At 37.0% G+C, this 20,284-nt stretch overlaps 1 protein-coding gene across 2 annotated transcripts in view; it reads right to left on the bottom strand.

Moving 5' to 3' along the window:
* The window catches only part of STRN (striatin), a 72,021-nt gene that overhangs the window by 26,860 nt on the left and 24,877 nt on the right, over positions 1-20,284 (bottom strand). For both annotated transcript variants that reach the window (XM_075412696.1, XM_075412694.1), the window contains exons 5-8: positions 18,394-18,558; positions 7,215-7,350; positions 5,220-5,355; positions 1,372-1,482 (exon numbers count right to left, since the gene is read on the bottom strand). In XM_075412696.1, coding sequence (XP_075268811.1) covers positions 1,372-1,482; positions 5,220-5,355; positions 7,215-7,350; positions 18,394-18,558 — 548 coding nt within the window. The remainder of the gene's footprint in view (positions 1-1,371; positions 1,483-5,219; positions 5,356-7,214; positions 7,351-18,393; positions 18,559-20,284) is intronic.

Below are 20,284 nucleotides of genomic sequence, written 5' to 3' on the forward strand. Positions count from 1 at the left end.
TTTAAAAGAACAGACAAGTTACAAAAACCAATTTCACTGAAGTCATGTATTGGCATGCCCTCTCTATCTTAACCATAAAGAAATTTAGAATCAATTTTGTGGATCATGAACACTTTAGTAGGCCAGCTCAGCTTCCTGTGAGACATGCAACTAATTTCCAGTAACTTACATGATTCCAAAGATGACAAAAATATCACCTGAGAAATTTAAGGTATGGTACTGATTTACCTTTTTTAATAAAAAAAGAAAAAAAAAGAGGTTTAGTTTGTGCATTTGACAGCGTAATTTCAGAAACATAACCAACTGCTGAGTGGCAGCTTATCACATACAATATCAATACAAAAATTAACAAAACAAGTCAGCCTCAGTGACATGAGGATCTGACACTTTTTGCACCGTTATGCATGTCTCTTTGGAAGTGAGAATCTCCTTGGTATTCATAAGCATCTTCCCACAAAGGGAGAAATAACCCTCAAAATTTCTTACTGGGCTACATGCAATATTATTAATTTATAATCAACCACACATGAAATCTCAATATGGCTAGATATTTGAAATATAGCTACGAATACAGTGTCTCATTTTAAACATTTCATCTGAGTTCAAAAAGTTTAAAGGCTGACTTATCAGAAAACATTGCTTTTTACAAAACAATTTGTATGTCAAGAAACAAAAAAATATAGTACAGGGCTAGAAACTGTATTTCAGATACTGATCATAGTTTTTTTGTTTGGATAAAAACACCCAATATTTTTAAAGGCTAGTCCCACAGATATAAAAGTCAACAAATAAATCCTGGGATTTACAAATAAACTGATGGTCAGAGTTGCTTCCTATTTCGAGCCCTGCATAACAAATTATGATGACAGCACGACTTTCATGTTGTGAATGTTAAGTGTAAACAGGGGTAGAAATTAACCTGTTTTCTCCCTCTGTCATCTAATAGGATACTCAAGACAGCTTCTGGTTTGTTTTTTTAATTTACAGACCAGACTTTTAACTCTTCCTGTGAAACTGGCATGTTTCCAGCTAAGAAAGGGTTCTGAAGTCTTCTATATTAAAGTGTGAACTATTAAACCAATGTCTTCTACAATTTAAGTTTCTGAATAACAGAAATATAATTCATGCTCAAAGCAAGAATTTTTAGTTAGTCCAACACCTGGTTGGAAGAAGTTCTATCTAATCCAACTCTTTAACAGGTAACTTCATTGACTGTCATTAATTTCAACCCCTGATAACGGGTGAACAGGAAAGCGGTCAGGAGTAAAGTAAAAGAGTAAGTAATTTTAGGAAAACATTGAAAGAGAGATAGAATTAAGGGTGTGAAAGATGTGGGATTTATGATTTTAAAGTGCAATGTTTTCCACTTACTCTTCACCCCCTTTTTCCCCTTGCGCTCCTTTTTGTATTGTTCCTTGAGTTTGGTTATTACTCCCTGGTCGACATTCCAAGCTTCAGGCATGAGACACTGGTCTTCCTTTTCTAAACAAAGTGAAACAAATGAAACATCCTTTTTCAATAATGGCACCAAGTGATCTCCACTGAAGGAGATAACAGCTGCTGTCAATGACATTTGTCTTATTTTAAACAGACAGAAATAGCACCAAGCCCGTGAAAGCTGTAAAACTGCTACTCACATTCCACTTCTATTTGCTCAGAATTCTCTTAAAAAATTGAGATGCAATTTCACACGTCCAAGTTCTGTAACCACGCATACAGTTGTTCACAAATGTAAGCAACATTTACTTTATAATAAATCAGGACGTATTTTTCAGCTTTTTCTTTCCTTCAGGGAAAGAATTATTATATCCCGAACCAGCAGCTATGGTACTGGTCAACGTAACTTTACAACTTGGATGTTGCATCACTACATTTCAAATTCTCCTTTCACTGTCTTTGTGCTATGTTATCATTTACACAAAGCAGCAGCACAGTCAAATAATTTTGGAACGTAGTATACATGTCACCTAGGTTTGAATAAAATCTTAAAGCACTATAGCCACAAAATTTCACAAAAAGGGGAAGGCCTGAGTTACTAGTATTTGGAAAAATACACAAAATGCTTCAACATGCCTAATGAAAAAAAGTCTCCACCTTTTTTCTTTTTTAAAACGTGTCTCTCAAATTGCTTCCCTTGTGGCATGATACAGAGAAGTATTCTTCCAACAGTACGGTATTTGGAGATTTTGAACAAAACTTGTTATGTGAGTTCAAATCTCCAAGTCATTTTTTCCTCATATGGAAAGACTGTACTGAGGCAGCTTATAAAAATAATTTGCAAGAGGAAGGAGGTAATACAGCTTTTCCCTTTTTTTTCTTTTATGAGCATATACAGCTATAGAATTTTTTGAAATGCATTATTGTTTTGCTTTGTTTTCTCATTAAAATTTCAACCTTGTTATTTAAAAATTAATTCCTTTCAGACCCAGTGCACTTTGTACCTCAACAAATTATTCTAGACCTTTAAAAATATGAACAATAATAAACTTATCTCCAGACTAATATGCAGAAAGGGTATTAAATGTCTGTAGAGGAAGCACAACACTATCAATCACAACCTGAAGGAGTCACTGTGATTGGACAGAAGATACAAAACCAGACACGAGTTATTATGGGGACTGACTTGCAAGGCATTAACTATGCTGAAAAAGACCTAGGGATCCTCCATCAACATCAACTTGAACAGGAGGTAGCAGCATACTCTTGCAGCAAAGGCAATTTACTGTACCCTGGGCTGTATTAATGACGTAGCCAGCAGGGTGAGGGAAGTGGTTATTCCCCTCTGCCTGGCACTTGCGAGACCACACCTTAAGTACTGCATTCAGCGTGGTATTTCTCATACTGGGAAACGTTGTAAGCATAATGCTAAGTACGTAGTATTGAGGTAGTACAGCAAGTCCAGGGCAGCCACTAAGATGGCTAAGGCAGCTGGAGCACATGAGCTGCAAAGAGGGGCTGAGAGTACGGGGGGTATTCAGCAATGGCAAAAGAGGCATCTTAGTGCTGCCTACAGCTACCTACTGGGCAGGGGTAGAGGAGACAGACTCTGCGCGGACTTGCATCACAGAGGGACAAAATACTTTCTACCATGAGGAGAGGCAAATACCAGAATACTGCCCCTGAGAGTTTACAGGAACTCCGTTCTTGGAAGATATCCAAAACGCAACAGGTAGAAGGCCAGAGTAACCTGCTGCAAATGAGCCTGAGGAGGAGGCTGGAGTGGATGATCTCTCACTCCTTTGAACCCTCCAGTCACAATCCTATATTCATGAGTGACAGATTAATTGAAGACCCAAAGTCTTGAGGCATTAGTCTTTTTGCAGCCACTATGAAAATAGAGAGGTATTAGCAAGCTGAAGAAAGACTCTAAAAAAGATTGTCTGTGGGCTAAGTCAATCTTAATGCATATGCCAAATTAAGTACCACTAATAATCAAAAATTGTGTGAAGGATTCAAAAAAGGTATGAGAAAATCATGCTTGAGAGAAACAAGTATGTATTCTTTCTGAGACCAGGTTATAAGTTTTAATGATGCATTTGCTCCTTGGCAAGATGAGATTTTTTGCTCTCCTCTAACAAAAAGTTTAAATGGATTTATATTAGGTTGTCTTGTTGCCAGGAAAATACTTAACATGTTAATTTTTTTACAGACTGTTCAGGATGCTTCCTGCATGTCCCGCCGGTTCTGTTCAACTTCACAGGTTGATCCTGAACTACTACTGTGCAAGTGCTTTATAGTTTAAAAATTACCTGAACACATCTGAGGACCTTTCAAGCCAAATGGGTTCAACAGATTACCGTAATTGATCAGTAATGCTTGGGATTTAAAATGAAGCAAGGACTTCCTCTCTTTGCTTCTATCCTTGACATGCAACACCACTCTTCTACACTACATTTAACAGTTTCACTTAGATCAAATTAACATAAATGATTCATAACGGCAGTTCCTTGAAGAAGCCTATTCTTATATACAGTTACCTTAAAAGACACAGGTTGTGAAACAAGTAATTTAAAAACACTAATGTCTATAACTCAAAAAACCTCTTAATATTTCTAGAAATGAAACTACTACTTTCTGTGACAATTTCTTTTTAATGTTAGACTTTTGCTCAGTTGTACTCAGCTGTCATCAATGAAAGCAAAAATAAACCAGAAATGTGAATACGAGAACAAAAAAGCTCCTGTTGGCATACTAATTTTTTGCTGACACAAGCAATAGCTACACTTACCAAGCATAAATGCATAAAGTTTTAATATTTAAGAGAAGTATCAGAACAACCTAATAAATACATTTGTTGTAAAAATGAGTAACATTCCTAAATTTGTTTGGTGAACAGACTACTGACTGCTACATCTAACGATACTGAGACACATCCATTTAAGCAGAGAGGCTACACCACACTGAACAATCCATGTCCAGCCATGAGTTGGAGATGGTTTCAGTGAAATACAGCATTTCAGAGCTGTTAGCCGACAAGAGTCACAGATATCATGGCTTATCTGTCTGTTCAAGTTTTCTGTTCCATTATAACGCTCAGTTATTCCCCATTCATGCTCTATAGCTCTCTCTGTGTCCACTTATACTTAAGACTTTCCAGAGCAGCTTAAGAAGGAAACAACTCCCCATCAAGATATCTAACCAGTTTTCTTCCTTCTCCCCTTCCCTATGCAGTGGGTTTGTGCGGAATAATTACGTCAAGGTGAAGTGAATGCTGGCATTCTGGGTTGCAGGACATGAACCCCAAAGGACAGAGAACAGTTTGTGAAGTGTCACTCTATGACTAGGGGGCTTAAAGATATGTTCTTCTGATAAATTATAAAAGAAAATCTGAGCAACTGAATAGTTCATATTGCCTAAATTGCTAACACACAATAAGAGTACAACTAATTCAGTCTTTATGACTCACATTACTCTCTGTATCAAAGCAGGAGAAAGCAAAGATGATGAAATAACTTTCATATTCTAACTCTAAAATACAGCTTTATCAGAGCCCTTCATTAGCACAGGTCACTGGAAAAATACATTGAAATTCCACTCATGAAATTCAAATTCTATCTGCCTTATTATCAAAGAATGGGAAAAAGACAATGACCAGAAGCAAAAACCTTGAAAAATTCATACATTAAAGCAGTATACAGAAAAAGGAGGGTGTCACGTCAAGAGGACCTCAGTCTTCCAATTGTACCAATCTCCTGGTACAATCTATTACATTTCCTTACCCCAGTCTGTTCCATCTCCTGAACTTCTTGATTCCCCATCACCTTCATCCGAGGTAACCAAGAAGTCAAACTCTTTCAAAGCTTCTTCTGTATCTCTGTCTTCACTGCTATCAGATAGCACTCTTTTTCTTACAATCTGAAAGGTCAGGAAGGAAAGAAAAAAGCTGAATGAAGTTACACCACATCTTTATACCATGCGGTACTGTCTTGTCTTCTACGCAAAATCTTAACAGGAAGTTGAAGAAGCAGCAGAAAAGTATACATTAATAGGCAAATCTGGAACAAGCATACGAACTTCACTCAAATTTCTAAGTCAGAATGAAATTTGTCTGTAGATCTTTCTTCTTGTGACCATCCATGAGTCACTTGATAATGAATCCACACTGACCTAGACCACTAGTGTTTTAATAGCAGAAAAGTACAAACTTTCTCTTAATACAGATTAAAAAAAACCACACATAACCCACAGACAAACAAACCCCAAAATGCCAGGACTTCAGCAAAACAAAACTCACTCTGCTTCTCTGAAAATAGCCTTTTTAACTCTCACTTCTGAAATCACTCTACATGTGGACCAAGAGACAAGCCTAGAAAAAAACCCCACAACTGACAAGAGTCAATTTGCTTAGATTCGGCAAAAATAATTTCATTCTGAGTACTTCTGCTATTTAAACACAGTACTTTCATGTTTAAACTGCATTTTGCTTTCAAATTCAAAAGTAAATTTGGTAAAATTTTACCAAATTTTGGTAAACGAACAAATACATGTTTTAATGAAGGACCTCATTGTATGCTTTCTGCAATAAATTTACTTTTCCCTCAACAATCAAAATGGACTAGATGCTCCACAGTTATTTGTCTAACAGGTGAGCTGATACTATGACACATGAAATCTACAGCATACATTTTGCTTCTACTTCTACAGAAAATGAAAAGTTACATTCATCACAATATTTTGACTTGGAACCTTGCTAAGGTCTAAGTCTGAAAAGACTTCAATACGTAGGCCAACATCACATAGCTCATGAGGATGAATGACTGTTTCCTTTAAATACAACGAATCAATTTCAAAACCTGACACAATTCTGAGCTTCAAGCTTCACTCCTTTAGGAGGCTTATGAACATACTGTATTACAGATGATTTCACAGAGGAGTCTCCGACATTAGTTCACAGCCCATGCACAACAAGAACAAGTTTATGAAGATACTCTTTAAAAACTCTTTAAACCTGACAGTATTAAGTGTTCTTTCTTAAAGCTGGTCATAGAAAAAAATCCCTTCCATCATAACTAGTATCTGCTTCAAGTGCTATTAGTAAATACTAGTTTTGAAATGAAGTGGATAAAACTGAGTACTGATGGAATGTATCTATTTTATGTGATCATATGACCAAATCGTGTAGTAAGGTATTGATTATGAGGGACTTTCAGGCATTGGACTGAATAAACAAACAAAAAAGTTTATTAACCACATGTCAGAGTTCTTCCAGTTATAATTTTTCTTCCACAAGCTATTTTAAAGAGAATTGTAGTATTCTGGTTCTGTACCCTACAAGGATAAGTTTCTACAAGTAATTTTAAATATCAACACATTGATATAAATATTCAAGGAACAACACATTTTTAACACGGAATATTACAAATAATACCTTCAAACTAAGCCAAATGTCAAAAAAGGACATCTGCTACCTTAAAAATTGTATCCAAAATATATCAAAAATACTAGGCAGTATAGAATAGTAGAAAGAATTTTAAAAAATGTCATCTGTCACTGCAAACTTAAAGCAATAAAGATGGCAAAGCTTAACTTGTATGCACAAAACTCAGAAATGCATATATAATTCCTCTTATGCACACATGCTTGGACAGACCATCATAAAGATGCATTAATGATTTGCACGTGTACATACATAGTCATATACTTTGCATATAGGCATCTCATTAATCTCACTTTTTCTGTTCTTCGTAACTTTTTCAATTATTTTTTCCACTCACTGTTGCAGTATCTATGATTGTTTTCTCTCTTCCTTCAAGATCTTCTTCATCTTCTTCATCACTAAAGTCTGCAGCTGCATTTTCAAGAAACTTGAAGGTCTCTAGCAGAGAGGCAGAGTCAGTCAATTCAGGTTTCCTAAACAACAACAACAACCACCATGAGTTAAAAGATATCACATCAAAGTCACTTTTACAATTACCAGTCTATTCTGCTTTATGATGTCTAACAACATATGACATCAGGTAAAAATGGACTATCACAGGTAAAAATGTTCTGTGGATTAAAAACCTAAATGTTGTCCTTAAACTATCTTATTAGAACCAACAATTATTCTTCACCCAGCTGCAATTATCAGGACAGACACTTCAATTTGTTATTTGAAAAGCATTTTAAAGCAATGTTCATCTGATATGTGCCCAAAAGCAACATCAATACTGATATACCATCACTGAGAGCCTCAGTAACAAGGACATGAGTTACAGCTACTAAGCTGGCCTCCCACATGTACATCAGAGTACAGGAAAACTTTGCTCCTGCTATCTGATGTTCCTTACCTTGCCGGGAAACATCAAACTCTAGATCTATCATTCATTAACTTCTGAGACATGGTGAATTTGCCACTATAAAACAATATAGTGGGAATATATCATTGACCACTAAATAACGTTTACACATACATTAACATTAAGCAAATAAGGCAACTGATGAAGATTGGGTAAAGTTACGACCGCACTGTCACAAATCCAGGCAGTGCCTCAGAACAGGAAACATAAGGGTTGTCATATCAACAAGTGAAGATCAGGAATCCAAGAAGCAGGACTGTCACCATTATTAAAACTCTGATGAAAGCACAATTAAAGCAATCCTAAAATTAAAAAAAGGTATCATGTTTTCTATGCAGAAGACGCATGTCTCCATCAATCCCTCAAAGACTATTCAGTTTGAATTGTAATGTTTACTTCCAGTAAAACCTTGTACATTCTTTATATGACTTTACAGCTGTAAAGACAAGCTTTATTGTTTTCTTACCTTTAATCAGTAGTCTGTTTTTCATAGTTCATCACTAAATGCACGTCATCTTGATTTTCACAACCACTGAAACCATAGAAGTCTGTCTCTCTTCAGAATTGTGGCTCTAAATTGTCTTGTACAGTCACTCTTACTACCAGCAAGTGTCTTGCTGATGCTACATTTTGCCTCTGCTATGACCCATCTCAAAAAGTTCAATCAACTGACAAGCCTATATAGCAAGGCCTTTTAAACTCCCTGCAGTGTAAACACCCGATTATACATCCATCACACACTCCAGGGTTTCTTCATAACACTCTTCATAGGTTTATAACAGGAAACATGCAAGGGCAAAAGCTCTGATGTACAATAAGGCATGATAAACAGCACACTTCCTTCTTTATGCAGTCTCTGCCCAAGCAGTTCTATGCTTACATGACAGCAATTAGCAGGCGTGGCTTGTTCATAGCCCAGATATGTCTGCATCTCATTAAGACAATTTGCCATCCTACCCTTCTTTCATTTACTCATCTTTATGGCCCGAAAATGCCAGTAAGAATTTCACTTGCCATTAGAAATTCCACATACACAGCAGCAAAATATACCATGATGTATAGTATGATTTCATTCACACTGGTCTTACTGAGAATATTCCTTCCACTTTGTTCTTATCTAAGATAAGATATGGGAATCTCCAACACGCTTCCAACTTGCCTGGCTTCCTGCAGTATTTTGACCCGCTTGTTTCTGTGACACACCTGAAAGCACTCTAATATTGTTCATTTTGCTTAAGTAATCACTACTTTGGCAGACTATAATATCTCATGAATCTGTAGTATTAATGTACATTTTCACAGAAATCCTGTGGTACTGTTATTTTGCTGTTGCCAACACACAAATCTCAATAAGATAAAACTTGTAATGTGCTTCACTTGACTAATTTCTTGATTTTCAGCAAATTTTGTGTCCTGGTCAACTTTTAGTGGACCATATCATCTGACCACAGCCACATTTCTGTTATTACCTCTGTATTTTGCCGTGTAAAAATCTGCTATGTAAAAACACCACGGCTGCTCATCTGTACTAGCAACTATCAGACATGCTACACTAAATAGCAACGGGTATTAATATGTATCAATATTTGCGGTAATTCATACCTAGATATGGTTCTATACTCATCTGATCTTAAATAAGGCGCTCTCACACTGAAGTTAGATATGACCACCGAAAGAGAAGGTTATATCTTTTTATGTAACTAGTCTGTATTCAACTATCACATTAATTATCACATACTTTGGCAGGCAGGATATACACATAATCGTACAACTCCATTTACACATCTCATGCATTGGAAAACACGGTAGTTTATCATGTATTTCAAAACTCCTGTATAGTACAAAAACATAAAGTCAGCATAGTACCACGGAAGGTTATTTGTACTAAGGCACAATTTCCAAGAAAGAATTCATAAGAACCAAAAAAAGAAACCAGAAGTGACAGACTATTTAAACTAATTAAACATTTTACAGGGAAATGAAGTTTCAAGCTGACAGACAGGTTGACTGGCTATATTGTATACAATACACTTTAGCAGTCAAATCAAAAGTAACTCCATAATTTAACTATTTTTCATCTTTTAGTAGCACATAAGCATAATGCATTTTAGATGTTACTGTCAGCATGAACGCTTAGGAATACGGTAGAACATACTTCAGAAAGTGTCTAGCCTTAGCTAATTTATGTGATGTACTTTGACAGCAATTTGAAGCTTGCTTGTTTCATTCTTTTCCACCTGTTTAGTTTGTTTCTGTTATGGGGTCATTTACAAAGCAACATAAAAAAGCAGAAGTGGCAAAAGTATGTTCAGCAATAAACTAGTCCGATAAAATACTTATAATTTCATTTTAGAAAAAGAAACTCAACATTTTCAAGGCTTTTGTAGTTTAGAATTCTTTTTTAAAAAATTCATGGGTGGGAACAATAGAATGGAGCTCCAAAGGCTGGGGCTGATGCATGAAGTAGTAGCAGAGGCATGAGTACGCCAAGACTATGACAAGGTTCAGGAGCTGCTGCAAACAGAGGGAGACCAAGAAAACCAAAAAGGTCTCAAAAAGGACAATACCTCTTCACTGGACTGTCCTGGATCAAAATGTATGTAAGGGAGAATGTAATTTTCAAAGTGCAAGAACTTGGGTGTTGCTTTTTCTTTCTTCTGCAGCCATACTAAGAAAAACTGCTGGAGAAGAACAAGCTAGAAACCCCAGACAGCAGGAGCAGCTACAGAAGCTGCCAAAGCAGAAAGCATAGAGCAACCAGATTCTGTCAGGACTTCCTCGACCCTGTGCTCCTCAGCTGCTTGTTCTGAATCTCTTTCCCACTGCTCCTTCCTCAGTCATACTCCGCAACAGCAGCCTTGCTTGGTTTTCTCCCCAGCGCCTAACCTTGCCTTCTTTCCTTGAGGATTTCATCCCAGTTGACTTCCCATCTCCCAGCCAAACTTCAAAAAACAAAAACACATTTAATCTTCTGACAAATACTGTTAACTCTGTGCATTATATCCTCCTCTCCAGTACCCTTATCCCATCAGACAGAAAAGTCTTTGAGGGAGAGACTATCTGCTACTCGTGTCTGCACATGATTAAGTACAACAGGAGTAAGTCCTTGCCACACGCGTAACAAGTACAGTAAGTAGTGTCAGAAAGTAAGGTACAGCTACACTGATGCTGCTGGGTTTTCCATCTTTCTACTAATGGACAGGCAGCACGCAGATTTTGTGAATATTACTCTTCACACAGGGAACTTTTGATTCCCAAAGGTAAGACACTTTTTCCTGCTTAAAATACAGAATTCTTGTTATAAATGCACTGGTAACTGAAGTACTTCTCTTCGTTAAAGCAACCTACACCTGAAATCACATCAATATTTTTCTCCTCAGGAGACACTGCCAGAATTTTCTGCAGCTGTGACTGCCCTGAAAATTTCACCCCAACTTGTCTTTTACAGGCTGTTCATTTATTGATTTGTCTTAACCCTTTGGCCCCTTTAAGACTAAAAATAATAATGTCTTCCCATGAAATCAATGAAATATGATTTGTCGATATTCCACAAGTACTATTTAAAGCAAGCATGGATCTCCCTGGGCCTCTGCAGGCCATACAGCCTACTCTTCATTTTCTGCCCTACAGTCACATGGCTCAAGACAAGTACTTCGTGTAAAACCCAGTTGGCCCTGACATGAAAATTTTAGCAGCCTTACAAAATGTATCTTGTTCAATTGGCTCTCAATGTTTAATATTCAGGATCTTAACAAAAATCCTGTTTCTTAATGAGTGAAAAGAAGAAATCATAACCTACAGGAAAGATAAAGTTATGTGGCAACTAAAATAGCACATTGATCATACCCTTCCTGCTCCCAGCATGATCCAGAACATTTCATATTGTAAAGTCAAGTTTAACTTCATCTAAAGCCACATTACAGACATGTATTTTCTTTGTAACCACCACATGCAATATTTCTATCATTACCTTCTCCTTTGTTGATAATAACTCTTAGGAGTCTGTGGTTATGTCCAGGGAGACCCTCATAAACTTCTCCCATGAACTGCCCAACCATTAACTGCCTTGGTCCTACTCACTCCCCCAGAGGAAAAAGGAGAGGGGCTTTTAGTCCATTTGTTTTATCCAAGACACACACAAGTTATCTTAAATAAAACCAGATTTTATTGATAAATCCAGAAGCAGGAAAAATACCACAGTAAAGTTAAATAAACACTAGTTCAGCCTAGGCTGAGAAACGTTTCTGAGGGCCTGTACAGGAAAAAGCCTGTTGTAACCCAGCATTCGAAGAGCTTTTCTAGCACACTCATTCTTGAGCCATTTTTGCTGGCTCAGTTCCCTCCTACTATCAAAATGTGCTGCTGCAAGGTCATAAGTTTTATTAATTCCCCATAGAATTTAGTTATTTCATGTTTAAACACAGTCTTGTCAATGTCACTAGTTGAGTTCTTTCAAACTGGACAGAGTAAATAAATGCATGCAAATTCAATTTTATTCTTTTCTATGACACCTCTCTAGGAACAGTTTGTGAAATCTTCAATACTGTGCAAAATCTTTCATAATGCAGCACAGAAAATATCAAACTAATAATTTATAAAACCGTGAAACACTTAAAATCATCAAAATTTACACACAAGGAACATGAGGCAGGCTAGACAGTCTGTTGCAACCTTTGAAACCTCTTATGAATTCACACCACACAATGCAAGAACCAGTGCAATACATACTACAACTGTTAGGCAACACTTACAAAATGGTTTGGATGCAAAATGGAATCATGAAGGAATGCCATTTAAAAAGGAAAGGACACTTCTCCTGCCAAATCTAGTCAGAAAACTACAATGTCAAATAAACAAGCTTTTTAAAAAATAAATATAAAAAATAAATTCAGTGTTTGAAGAAACAACGTAACTTTTGTAAGTTATTTCTCCATTCACCTCCCCCCTTTTTGCTTCTCTCTCTCCCACTGCACAACTTCCCTGTCTCTTTGTCCCCCTTCCTTCTGTACCCATGAGTCTTATGACATTTCCAAAAAGCATCCCTCAAACCCTTAAGCTATAGATCTGTGCCAATGAAATGAAAATAGTGGTCCATTGGTATTACTTCCTTCACATAAAATGCCAATTTACTTTTTTTTTTTTTTTTCTTCTGCTTCAATGCTTCTGTTGAAAGTGTCCAGGTCTGGCATAAATCAGTTATCTTTGAATTGCCTGTTAGGTCACTGTAAGACAGAGGCAGGGACAAATAGGAAAAAGGTGAAAAAAACAGCAGTAAAGGGAATTAGGCAAATGGATTTTGTATTTTTTTTTTTTTGCCCTTTTGCAATTCAATATTTTAGTCTTGCATACTATTTTGGAAATCATTTTCATGGCACATGTTACCTTAGGTTGTTAAATTCAGAGATATTATCCCAAATAAACCATTTTATAAGCGAGTCAACACACAACAATCATCAGCCAGTATGCAGCAGTTTCATTACACGGGTCAGTGTTAATTGGATTTAGAGATGCAAAAGAGTTATTCAAGGCCTTCTGGTACAAAAAGACGTTCATTTGCTGTAGTGTCAGTTGGAATGATTTGTTGTACACCAGAAAGATAAGGTCTTCAAAATACTTAATTTTAATCTTTGAAAAGGTCTTTGGATTTGCTCTCAAACGTTGAGGTTTGACGCCTTTTTGCTCATGCAAAGTATAGGCAGTGGAAGCCATATGCAGTTCAATAGAAAAAATGGGGCAGTAGTTCAGTATCAGAGACTGATACATCATTCAAGATCATTTTTCTTTAAAAAGTTTCTACTTAAATATAGTTCTAATGATCTAACCCTCAGCAAGAACTCAGATAATTTATCTATATTGTTTTTATATATACACACATCCATATATATGTGTACATACCTACCTATGCTTGGTATACCCTCGTTCCTTTCCATTTCTATTCCTTTATTGTATTTGCTTCCACTCACATCAAACGGTAGTCAAATACACACCTTCAAGAAGGTAAACTAATTTGACAGTTTAGGTTTCAGACATATAAGATAAAGCTATTAAAAAAATGAGGTAATAAGTGAACCAACGATATTTAAATACTCTCATGTTTTCAAGGCTACAAGTGACATTTGCAGGCAGCTTTCACTTCTGTTTAAGTTTGTTGGGGGAAAGCACCCATTCCTTTCACTGCAGGTGTTAAGAATTTCAACCACTATTATGCAGTTATTATTTTAGTATCTATTTTTGAGTTCAGTCATGCCAGGTGGTACTTATCTTTTGTAATGCAAGTGAGCTGGTCTGGAGAAACTGAAAACAAATTCCCTTTTAAATTCCATGAAAAAAAGTGGAAACAGGACTACATCTATCTCAGGTTATCATATTAACATTTCATCTATGGAATCAAAATCTTCCAGGGTGCATTCAAAATCCACATGATGTCTTGAGTGCTAAAGTTTTCAAGAGGATCTGTACATTAGCAAATAAATAGGCAATGTAAGAATACAAGTTTGGCCACAGATGTAGCAGCTAGTAACACAAAGATTGAGTCTACTCCACCTAACAGTAAGAACTGATTTGGCTTTGAAAGACTTTCAGACAACAGCAGCGTGTTTATCACTGTACCAAAGGAAGAAACAAACAAAGAGGTGGGGGGAGTTCTCTGATGTAACTGCAACCCTTTAAGATATACAAAATTAAGCTGAGTGGTATGAAGGACCAGATGACAATTTGCTAAATTAACTGGAGCCTAGCAGAATTCAAGTTACGTATTGTCTGCTGCAAATAATTATTACTGTCTTAAGTACTTGTACTACATAACTACTGTATGCTTCTACATACCAAAGTAAACAGCATCAGCTTCATAATAATCACCCCAAAAATTCTCACCAGCCTTTCCCATGAAAAGGCTTAACTTACTGTCATTACCACAGCACTGACTGTCTGAACCCCAGCTGCTGAAGTAGCCATAACTGGTATAACAGACAACTCATTAAAATTTGTAAAAGATGTTGCGAGTTGAGCAGAAGATGAATATCCTCCCTACCCACCACAAAGTACACACTTCACACATCCCTGGGGTCAGAGGAAAAATGCCAGGGCTTACCCTTACAATAAACAAAGGCATTACCAAAAAACAAAACAAAATAAAAAAGTGTTAGTGTCCGCTGTTGTCAGAAGTACAGAGGCAGAATTCCAGATACTGGAATTTCTCTCAGTACCAGTTTGTTTTGTTCTCCACCACTTTCATTTCACTGAGAAAGTACTGGTTGATTACCAATAAGCAATAGTCAAAACATTCCATTAACCCCTCTCTCCTCCCAAAGTGGTAACCATGTGGCAGCATAAAAACATCAAATACCATCTTTGTTTTACTTTCTTTGGGATTTATCACATGAGTGTGCAGTTGTACAGAAGGCAGTTTAGCGATTCTGCTGTTCTGCAATTTACATTGTTCTATGGAGAAATCTTTAAGGAAATTTAAAGTTAACGTGCCTTCCATTTTCCTGTTCCTGAAACACACCATTGTATCCATTTTCCTTCTGTTTTTCACTGTGCCATTTTCCCCTCTATTGTACATTATCTTCATCACATTCACCCACATTCTTTCCAAACTCCTATTGATTTGTCTTCATTGTTTCTCGCCCACAAGCTTTCTCTTTATTCAATCCCCATATTCAGCTTCTCACATTCTCCCTTCCATGTAAACAGTTTTCTAAAAATCAGACTTAAAAGCCACAGTCTCTGCTGGGCCCACAATAATATGCAGTTCTTCCAAGATCAAACCGATCAAATGTTCTTACGAGCTGTGTTTCCTCACTTTAACAGAGGTGTTCCTTGTCAGACTAGATTCATTTCGATGCATTACATTTTGTCCAGCACTCTGCTTTTCAAACGTAACTAAAACATCTTCAGGCTGACCTCTAGCTTCAGACTTGGTAGCAGATATTTCGCATCAATATTCATTAAATGTTTTGAACCACAAACTTTGCCAAACTGCATTGGCTTGAGCAGTTCACAGGCTTCTGTGGTGATAGCAAAGCTTTCTCCTACAAAGAGTTTCCCTCTGTCTGTACATCCAGAGAGCGTCATCCTCCATCTGTATTTTACTTTGCAACTGTCTGGCAGTCCTGGCAAACACACACATACGTCCTGAAACTTCATGGGACTGCGCTAAGGTTTTGGTTGGTTACTTGTTCTATCCAATCTCTCACTGGAACTTTCCTCCTCTACCACTACACCAAACTGCAGGCACTTGCTGTGCAGGTACTCCCTCCAGCCGTACAAACTTGCTGTGCTCCAATCCCCTTTTCACTTTACATGTGCTCTAGGAATAGTAAGAAGCTGCTGAAAGAACTGCCAACCCTTTTGCCCTCCTGGTAAGCAGCCTAGCACTGGTGAAGTTACCTCAGAGAGTGTCCCTACCTCGACTGTGAGCCAGAGTTAAGCTAGCTGAGCCACCTAAATTTTTCCCAGTTCTGCCAACCAGGTAGAAAAGCATTGAAATAAGTTTTCAAACACTTGGTAAGAATTCCAGTTGGAATCAGAAGCAAGATCCCTGTGCCTTAAATCTTAGTTACCTACTCAATACTAACACTCTTCAAAAAGATACTGTTCTATACATGTTGAAGTAATGCTGATAATAGCTGAGGCAGGGAACAGGTAAGTATGAGCTAATTGAGAACAACATCTCATCTCATTTCTGATTTTCCATCTGCCACAAAGCTGCGCTTTGAAATCTCAGAGGCACGCGATGATGCCGTTGGGAGGAGATGAACAGTGCCACATGGCACAGGAACACTGAGGTGTAACATTGCACAGTATCTAGCAGCACAAGATGAAATAGCTGTTAAATAACAGGCAGTCTCTGCCAGGAACAAAACCACAGAAGAAAACCTCCTGCACGGAAAATTCAAAGAGACGCTCTGAAAGCGTAATTTTAACACCCAGAAGAATCACAGCATTGAAAGCTAGTCCTGTACTCAGACTGACCAAGGAATTTTAGCAAAATCCCAACTCAAAATCACCTGTGAAGACTGATGTGACTATGTTGAACAAGATCCCAAAAAAATTCTTCCACTGTAAAACCCCAGAGTCACATCTTGCACATCATGTATCAAAACACTGCCCTAAGCTTTCTAACACAGTTGGCCACCTTATGCATCATAAGTGAAAGGAGTTTCTCTAAGCGGGCATCCTGACCAGCCTTGCAGATGACAAGCTTGCAGAGGCACAAGGGAAGGAAACTCGTTTTTCTCCGTCACTGAATATCCTCAGCCATAAGGCAGACTACAAAGTGTTAAATCTAATATCAGATCTATCCAGAAAGCAAGCAGATAAATAAATGCAAATGTATCCAAACCTGCTATACCAAAACTACCGTCCAAGCTTTATTTACCCATTTCCCCCGAGAAGTGACCCCTTCAACAGACATCTAACTAAAATTGCTATTGTAATCTATCAAACATTCCTTGTTCTTCAAAAACAAAGCTTTTTTTGAAGAGTAAGGAAAAAACCCATGGCTTTCCACTATGTAGCAGCACAATCTATTTTAGTAGCTAGCAGGTTGTCTCATATGTTGAAACTGTCCACCTCACAGCATTAAACTTCATTACATAACAATGACCTTCTGCCCTTAGGTAACTTGTTGGCCTGAAGTTGCTGCAGCTATCTGCTGGGTATAACGAAATTTTACAAATGCTTTTTAAAAGACGGCATGTGTCATATAACACTATTAGTCTTTAGAATTTTGCCACATCAGTACAAAAAAATGAAAAAATAGGAAGAATCTTTGAGGAAAGCTGTGCTTGCTGATGCAGCACAAACTACTGGGAACAGTAATCTCATGTATGGTTCAGACAAACAATTCTGCATCATTTTCACTATTTTTCAAGCTTTGCAACTACAATATCTTACACAAGAACAAACAGATTGTGTTCCTGAAGCCTCTACAGTTAAGTTTCAGATTTAACTTTTTTTTTTTTTTTTAAACTCTGCAGGGAAAAGAGAATAAAATGGAAAAAACTCTTCTATCTTTTCAACGTTACTTAAAAGGAAAACTAAGCACAACAAGCTTTTACTCTCCTTGACTGACTTTTCATAATATGAGAAATACTGAAAGACAGAAATTAATACCTTACATATCAGTCACATTTACATATATATATATGCACTAGTGGAAAACCAAAAATTTACAGGAATCAGAATGTAATGAGTGAAATTGTTCCTCAGATCCAGTAAAATAAATCTTGTATTTCATATAGATTATCACGGCATAGTCAGCACAGACAAGCAGAGCAAAGCCTGTAATTGATGCAGTAACGTTTCCAGCAATACAAATGACCTGTTAACTTAAAACAATGCTGACCTCTAGCCACTTGGCAACCGTCTTTCAAAGAGGCTTGATTTGACTTTGTGCTGCCATCCAACTGAAAAAATAAACACTTGTGGTGCTTTAAGCTGTGAATCTTAAGAGTTGCTTCCACACTTACTGCTTAATGTAATAAAATTAAAATTGCCATAATCTCCAAATAGGGAAAAAATCCTGAAATCTTTTCAAGTAAACACAAATTTGCTCTACACCATTAAGTGCATTTATGCAGAAAGATAACATTGTCATCCTGATGCTTACCCAATCATCGCGTTTTCTTTAATCTGGCCCTCTGTGCCATTTACCATTGGCTCTTGATTTCTGTTTTCTTTCTCTGAAGCATCACTTGAGAGGCCCAATAAAGCTCGTACTCGTTTTGACTTCACATCCAGTATCGTGTCAGTGTAGCCCACTTCTTGTAGATACCTGTAGGAACACAACTCATGCTAATCTTCCACATACACCTCACTTATTCAAAACAGTAAATGAAAACTTCTCCCTAAACTCATCTTGTTTCCTTTCGCTTAGCAAAGTATGGTGCTGTGCTAATGAAACACGCTTATAAATCATCCTGTACCAGCTGCAGAGGGATCGCCTCTTGCAGTACCAGCCTCTACAGTCACTGAGAAGAAAAAAAAAAAATCAGAGCCTAGCAGTCAGAGGTTATACAATACGTTATTCATTCATTTACTAAAATGGATCGAAAAGCACTTTCAATTAAAATATTTACAACTGGCTTATAAAAATTACCACAGTTGCATGTACAACATGGCCATTTTATTCTTCAACACGTGGAAACGACACATGAAGCCTTACAAGAAGCATCAGACATGTTCCTTATGTTGGCATTATTAGAAGCCTAGCAAACAGAGGGAATAAAAACAAATTCTGTAGCTGTAGCTTCTAGTAAGAGATGTTATTTATAATGCACTAGGTTTTATAAAGTCTTTGCCTTGCTTTTTTCCTATTCTGCAATGGATCTGCAAAATATTTATTTGACTTGCATATCAGGGCTGGGCAGCAAGAAACCTGGACTAGTTTGTATGAAAACCTCAAGGACTAAAGGTGACTCTTTCATCAATATGCCACATTGCCTGGGGGGGAATAGTGAATGAAAAAAAAAAAAACAGGCAAAAATTGGTGTCTGTCCTTTCCTCTAGGATATGGAGTTAACAGCACTGTCCTCTCAGGAGCACTGGATGGATTAAATGGTCAAAATTTTAGAGAAATTTTAAAATAACAATTGTTAGAAATCAAGGACACGCACTCTTCCTGCAAGAACATTCTCCCATTCTCCTCCAATTATTTAACAATATCCTTTACATAACCACATTAGGAGAGAAATACTGATTGTTGGCTATATAAAAATAAAGCAAGTGACCTACACAAAACAGAGTCCGTCAGTAATACACACTCTGTATTCAGCTCTGTGTCACTTGTTTATGAATTACGCTGAGAAGGAAGCTGACTTATCTTCAAAACCACTGATCCAAATCAAGACTGCTTTATTTATATTTATTCAACATACATGCAAAGATTTGAGCTCTTGAAAAAGAAAAGCATATATAAGCCATCCAACAGACAAATTTAACCTTAATACAATTCCTTGGAAAAAAGGTCCTTTAACATAAGCTCTAGACTGTCCTTACTGTCTCCCACCCCTCTCACTGAATCTTCTGTAATACATCAAAAAGAAATTAGAAAGCAGAAGATTTGCTATGACTGCGATTCAAAAACTGATTTAGATTAACAGACATTTGCTTCACTGAGATGAACTGAGAATCAGAAAACTCCTAGTCTAACTTTCTGGATATTAGTCTCTTCTGCACACAGAGTATGCCAAAATAAAAGCTATCCCTCTCCAACACCAGTTGTTTTTATTTTGCATAGATCTTAACGGAATTACTTCTGTGTGTTTTTTAATTGCAAAAAGAATTGCAAAGTGTCATGACCCACTGTTCTCCCAAGCAGATTGTTTTATTATATTCAGTGAAAGAAAAGCAAACGAGATCAGGTGTTTGCGATTTGACAAGGCTTCTCATCTGAAGTTCTGAAATATTTAAATTTTTTGAAAACCTAGGAAAATTAGGGCAAAAGCTGAATGAACTTCATCACACACACTAAAATTTCTTGAAAGAAAATCTAATAGAAA

The sequence above is a fragment of the Opisthocomus hoazin genome, chromosome 2 (assembly GCF_030867145.1).
Source record: "Opisthocomus hoazin isolate bOpiHoa1 chromosome 2, bOpiHoa1.hap1, whole genome shotgun sequence".
NCBI lineage: Eukaryota > Metazoa > Chordata > Aves > Opisthocomiformes > Opisthocomidae > Opisthocomus > Opisthocomus hoazin.